Source organism: Tiliqua scincoides, chromosome 4 (genome assembly GCF_035046505.1).
Source record: "Tiliqua scincoides isolate rTilSci1 chromosome 4, rTilSci1.hap2, whole genome shotgun sequence".
Lineage (NCBI taxonomy): Eukaryota > Metazoa > Chordata > Lepidosauria > Squamata > Scincidae > Tiliqua > Tiliqua scincoides.
The window spans coordinates 769,707-776,301 of record NC_089824.1 but is presented as its reverse complement, the minus strand read 5'-3'; the positions used below and the strand labels follow the sequence as shown (position 1 = coordinate 776,301).

General features: G+C 55.7%; 1 protein-coding gene across 1 annotated transcript; it reads right to left on the bottom strand.

Annotated features, from left to right (window-relative positions):
- Nucleotides 1–11: 11 nt before the first annotated feature.
- CYC1 (cytochrome c1) lies at nt 12–4,367 on the bottom strand. The gene is made up of 7 exons (XM_066626390.1): nt 4,251–4,367; nt 3,048–3,241; nt 1,606–1,732; nt 1,216–1,373; nt 887–1,047; nt 675–775; nt 12–345 (listed from the first exon to the last, which is right to left on the bottom strand). The coding sequence occupies exons 1-7, from the start codon at nt 4,335–4,337 to the stop codon at nt 241–243; spliced, it is 933 nt and encodes a 310-aa protein (XP_066482487.1). The 5' UTR covers nt 4,338–4,367; the 3' UTR covers nt 12–240.
- Between the last annotated feature and the right edge of the window lie 2,228 nt (nt 4,368–6,595).

Here is a 6,595-nt window from a genome sequence, read left to right as displayed (position 1 = left end):
CCAGGGACCTGTTTCTGATTGAAGAAACGTGTTTATTTGGTGCCAGCCACTCCCATGTCCCAAGGTCCTCTTCCCAAGGCTTCATGGGTGACTGAATGGAGAGACATTAATGCCTGAATGGAGAGACATTAAATAACGGCAGGCGCACGGGGGCCGAGTACCTGCCAGCCTGTACATACATTCCAGGGCAGAGGCAGCTATTCAGGCAGAAGAGAGAGGCATCCACTCCACTTGCACGTGTCACTTGGGAGGCCGGTACGCCAGCTTCCTGCTTTTCATAACTGACCACTTGTGCCGTTTCAAGTAGTAGATAAGGGGCACCAGGAGGCCCCCAATCAGCAGCACCTGGAGAGAGAGCAGCTATCAGCCCCTCTTTCATGAGGAAGGTGACACATGGCAACAGGAGACCAGGGAGGAGGACGACAAGGCCACAATTGGACAGACTAGGCAACCCCGCCCTGACATGAGAACCAGGCACAGGGACCAAGCCTTTGCACTGCAGCTGTACAGCTAGAGGCCTGGCCCTTTGGGTCGGTGGGGTGGGAAGGAGGCAGGCTTTTCTGTGGAACGCCCTTGGAGTAATCCAGCTGTCAACACAGCATGACCCAGCCAGGGCCCTGGGAACCCCTGCCCCTCCCAGCAAAGCCTGTGTTCTCCAAGAGGTCGCCACAGACCTTTAGGCCCATCCGCTTGCGGTGGTCATGTTCTGGCTCGGCTGCCCATCGCAAGAAGGTGCAAACGTCCTTGGCGATCTGCGACATGGTGGCAGGGGTGCCTACAGAAAGGACAGCACATGTGTGTCCACAAGGGGGCAGAACAGCCACCCTTATGGCTGCACCCATGCAGGCCCAGGGGCAAGAAGGGGAGTCCTGCCCAACCCACTTACCATCCTCAAACTCTAGGATCTCATTGTAGATTGGAGGAGCCATGCCGATAGCCTGCCCAGGGAAGAAGGGATTGTAGTATAGCCCCTCTCGAAGCGCCACACCCCCAGGCGGGTCACAATAACCAGTCAGGAGGGAAAATACGTAGTCCTCACCCCCATGCCTGAAACAGAAGCAAGAGCCTCAGGCTTGCGGAGCCCTCAGACCACAGGCTGCAGGCGTGCCCAGCACAGAGCAAGCAGCAGGCACCCACCGGCTCCTGCAATGCTACCTTGCCAGAGCTCAGTGCGCGTCCTGCCTCACTCCCACACAACAGTCCCGGCCAGGTTACCTGGCATTGACGATATAGCTGAGGTCAGGGGGCAGCGCCCCATTATTTGCTGCCCTTGCCGCCTCGGGGTTGGGGTAGGGCTTGGGGAAGTAGTCCGAGAGTTTGCCAGGCCGCATGAACATCTCTCCATTCTCGTCGGGCCCATCCTGCACCTCGACCTGATGTGGAACAAGCCCAACTCAAGCCGCAGTCCCAGGCCTGGCACCGCCCCCGCTGAGCAGGCTGTTGTCCCCTGCAGTACAGCCTCCCACAAGAATTCACTTCTCCCTCAGCCAGAAAACTCAGAACCCAGGCTTGGGTTCTAATCACACAAGGGGAGCTAAAGAGTCTCTTCTTGCCACCCGTGGCAACACCAGGCTCAAATCCCCCCCCCCCGCAGACCACACCTACCTCCTCAGCCAAGGCTTTTGCTTCAGTTTCCGTGTGGGAAACACCAATGAGGTTACGGAAGGCCAAGTACTCCATGCTATGGCAAGCTGAGCAAACCTGCTTGTACACTTGGTAGCCACGCCGGACACTGGAGACAAGAGAAGCGGGATGTCAGTGAGGCTCCCCCTTCTTTTGCAAGGGACAAGGAGGAAAGTGGGCAGTTGGGCATGGCTGCCACAGTAGGCACCAGGACACATCCACTGAGATCCAAGACCACAACTCCTGTTCAGTGGTGTGCTGGTGGTGCTCTCTGGTGGTCCATGGGGAAGCATTTCCCTAGTAAGCACTGCCCCGTGGACCACTGGAGAGGGTGGAGAACAGACCACCCACAGCCGCAGTCTTCAGTGTCTCCACCCTCTTGTGATTCGTGTGGCAGCATCTCCCAAGTGAGCACTCCCCCTCAGACTACCAGAGAGGAAGAATGAACCACCCATAGCCAGTACTTAAGTACTAGTTGCAGACAGACTGTTCTCTGCCCTCTCTAGTGGTTCATGTGGGAGTGGTTGCTTGGCAAGATAGTGGAAGTAATCAAAAGTGGTTTTTTCCTGAGACCTTGTGAACCACATCTCAGGGTCTTGTGGACCACAGATTGGGAACCAGTGATCTGTGTGAATGAGATGGAAAAAGATGGTTTTGGAAGGCAATTGCAGGCATCCCCTCATAATTGCATGGGATACAGTCCCTTTACACCACCTCTGCAGACACCAAAACTCTGGATAGAAGGGGGCCCTATGCCTTCAGTGGCGCCAAGCACTCTTCTGTTGCAGCTTGTTATAGAATGCTAGATAGGAAAGTGAGAAGCTGTCAGCTGGAACGCTGGAGGAGGAAGACGGCCAGAATACAGAAGCTTCCTGTTTCCTGTTACTGTTCTCTCAGCATGCCTCAGAAGCTGATTGCTTCTCTCATTCCTCCTCTAATGTTTGATAACAGATTGCAGTAGAAGAGAGAGAAGAGCTTCACAGCACAGTAAGTACAGGGTCCCCATTTCCAGATAAGTAAATGGGCGCACAGGGGCCCATGGATACAAGATCCACAGATACCTGGGGATGTCTGTACTGGCTTGGATAGAGGGAGGAAGACACCAGGGCAGAGAAAAAGATCTTAACTTGCTACAGACAGGAAAGGGTGGATGAGAGAAGTGTCAGAGAGGCAATATCAAGCTGGGCAACAGTCCACTAAGAGTCCAAGAACTCCCATCTGCACCCCTCTGAAGAGAAGGTGTTATGGCAATGGGAAAGATGAGGAGCCCCTTCTTTATGGCGTTGAACTCAGTAATCTAGAGAGGAAACATCCCCACAGCTCACACCACTTCCCTGCCAAGGCTACGCAACAGGCTGCAGAAGTAACAGTGGGATGCCATAATACCCAGAAAGAGGCCAGAGGGGCCCCCCCCCGATACACACCTGCTGTGATCCAGGGAAGACAGCATACCATTGTGGCTCCAAGGGAAGTTGGGTGGATGCAGCTCCAGCTCCCCGGCACTTACTGCTGTGTGGAGAGCCAAGGCCAGGCCCGCTCCGCCTGCTGTCAGAACACCCAATGCAGTCAGGGCCATCTTCTTGCCTCGGGTCATGCCTGCCAGAGAGACCATGTTGGCCTAGAAGAAAGGACAAGAAAGGGACTGAGGGACACTCCACATGCAGGGACTAGCAGGGCAGTCAGAGGATTTTTTTCTTAGAGGAAGGGGTTTCTGGGTGGCTCACAACAGAGGCAAAAATTAGCTGGATCCTGTAACACCTGAAACAACCACCAACACACGACCCGCAGTTCACCTAACAGGAGTTGCATGTCAGTCTATAAGAGCAAGTCAAGGTCACGTGGTGCACGAAGAGAAACAGGGTGAAGGGCCGCCCAAGTTGCGGGAAACGCTCTCTTGGCGCACACATCCGGGAAGAGCTTTCAAGGGACCCTCCGTCTCTCTCCAGGACGCTGGTGCACGACAAACACTGCGGCCCACAGCATGGACGTGCGGTGGGTGGGGAGGAGGTGAGGCAGAGTCTCCCCGCCGGCCTGGGAGGCACCTAGTTGCGTGGTTTGTGAGGTGAGGCAGAGCCTCCCCATCGGTCCTTCGAAAAGCACTGTCCCTGCCCTGCACAGTGCTCAAGCAGCTCAGCCCCGGGCAAAGCGCATTTGGAAGGACAGGTGGGAGGCTCTGCCTCACCTGCCTCCACCCTCCGCCGGCAGGGGGCCTCGCCAGCTTCTCAAGACAGCTGCGCTGCGGAGGCCGCTGAGGGCGACATCAAGACGGGGGTGGCAGGAGGAGGAGCAGCCCGAACACGGCGCGGCAGGCTGCGGGCCAAGCCGGGCTCCTCGGTCTGCAGAGGGCCGGGGCGGCCCGTCTCCCGGTCGGATCGGAGCCAGTCCCGCGCGGCGGAGCCCCCCCGGCTTCCAGGGCTCCCTCGCAGGACGGCGTGCGCGGGACGCGGCCTCGGAGCCCCCGGAGGAGGCCGCCCGGTCGCGCCGCCTGCCCGGCCGCGGAGGGCAGAGCAGGAGCCTGCGGCGGCCCGGCGCGAGGTGACCGGGCCGTGACCTTGAGCCGCGGGGGCGGCTGGCGGGGGCGGGCGGGGGCCGGGGGCGCGGGCGGGGCCGGCGGGCGGTGCTCTTACCCGCGGGCGGGGCCCCCCGGGCGGGGACGGCCGCAGGAGGGCCCCCCGCGAACGCGCCAGGCTCCGCGCCGCCGACACCGCCGCCATCTTGGACGGGTGGGGAGGGGAACCGGGCGCCCCGCGCCCACAAGGCCCTGCGCGCGCCGGAAGAGGCGGGCCCACACGGCCATCCTCTTCCGGCGCTCTGGCCGTCCCCTCGCTGGCAGTCTGGGGACCTGGAGGACCACGAGGACCTAGAGCAGCAGGGGCGTGTGGTGGGGGAGGCGGGGGAGGCAGAGCCTCCCCACGGGAGTCCTTCGAAAAGTGCGGGCGCCGCCGTGGGAGGCCCCCACGCGCCCACCACCCACGCGCACGCAGACAGAAGACCGGCAAAGCGCATGGGTGGCGGGCGCTTGGGGGGCTCCCACGGCGGGGAGGCTCTGCCTCAGCTGCCTCCCCACCGACCACACGTCCTGCCCAGAGGCCAACCCAGGCCTCTGCTGCTCAGAGCTGCCCCGCACAAGCCGGCCCTTTGCACACACGGGCTCTGGCTGACCCAGGATCACAAGGACTCCCTCCAGCTCTGGTGGTTCCAAAGCAGCCGCCCTTCGGAGCAGCTTACTCAGCGGAGGGACTGCAGGGCAACACGTCTGCACCCGGCTTTGGCCCTTCCTCACTTCCACCGCTTGTCGCTGAACTTTTCTGTTCCTGGGGTGGGCAAACCCCAGTCCGCGGGCCATTTGTGGCCCCTGGGGACCCCCAATCTGGCCCACAGGGAGCTCCCAGTCTCCAATGAGCCTCTGGCCCATTGGACACTGTTGGAGCCCACACTGGCCTGTGACTGCAATAGGGCAAGTTAGAGCAAGGCCTTTTATAGTCTCCGTGTGTTTTTTGCTTTCCCCAGGGTATTATAAGCCATTTCTCCCCAGCATTACATATACTCAACAAGGATCAACTGTGTACACCAGTGGGCTGGGCAAAAATAGGTTACCCACCAATTGCCTCTGAACAACTTATGTATTCCTGGCTTGATCTGTATGCTTTCACTGTGTTCCCGAATGAACACACACACACGGTTCTTTGGATTTTTGGAGAGGCAAACAAACAGGCGACAGGAGAATTCAAAGGACTTCTAACGTTTTACTCGTTTGCAAACGGGGCCTTCCACAAACACACACACACACACGTGGAGAGACCGTGAACAATTACAATGATGCTGGTTTTATAGGATAGACTAGGTAGGGGAGGGGGGACAAAAGAGCACACAAAGAGAGCAAAACACATCCATGGCAAGCATGGGAAAAATAACAGACCAACAGTCCCACAAACATTTGGCTTGGTTATCAGATCAACATCTTGATCCTCAGGATGTTCAGGAGGGCAATTCGATACGCATCGGCAATTTGTTTACAGATATATCCATTACAAAGGATCTGGTCCTCTATGCATCCCTTTTATTTGTTTATGGCTCTTATTTATGACTTTCTGTTTACCCTTGTGAACATACCACAGTTAGCCTGTTCTCTAAGAGGGATTTCTAGATGCTGGCTTTTGGTCAGAGAAGAGCCTTATGGGTGAACTGGGCATCTTGGGATATTTCTATATTGTGAGCTCAGCATATTGTTATCAGTTTCCCTCCTGATAAACAACAAGGTAAACAGAAAGTCAAATTAGCTTGGTAAACTTGGGCTGAACAAAACAAAAAATACATCAACACACATTTTACTTTGATAGGAATCATAAATCCAGACCACTTTTAGGTATACCAGGGTGGTGTAGTTTTAGTTCACTTTCTACAGAGCATTCTGAATACACAAGGGCAAAGAGTGAATTTAAAGTGCAAACATAGCTACTTGTCTGGGTGTCTGGTCTGTGAGCAGCCTGTACACGCTGGAGAGTGACTCTATGTTTGGGTGCTCAGGAGAGTAACTATTTGCTAGCCAAACTCTCTTAGTTTTTAAGGATATTGAAAGGTTGCTTACATGTAGGCAGAATGTTTGGAGATAAATGTGAAAGTCAGGGTATGAATGGAGGGAATTCCCTTAATCACCCAGGATGCAGGTAAACTGGGCCAGCAGTGTCAGCTAAAATGCATATTAGCTCTTTGGTGCCAGAGCCTGTCTAGCAACTTTTAAGTGAGGTTTACCTAAATTAATGCGAAATACAGGCATAATCCAAAGTTTTGGTACAAAATACAGAAGTTACTGGAATTACATTCAGGAAAGCAAACACAAACTGAAGATAGAATGGAAAATAATAGAATGAATAGAAAATAAAAATGCTACATTAAAACAACTTCATCCAAAGAAATCATACATGCTCATAACAGCTCATTATTTATCTGCTGTGAGTCCCTTCAGCAGGTC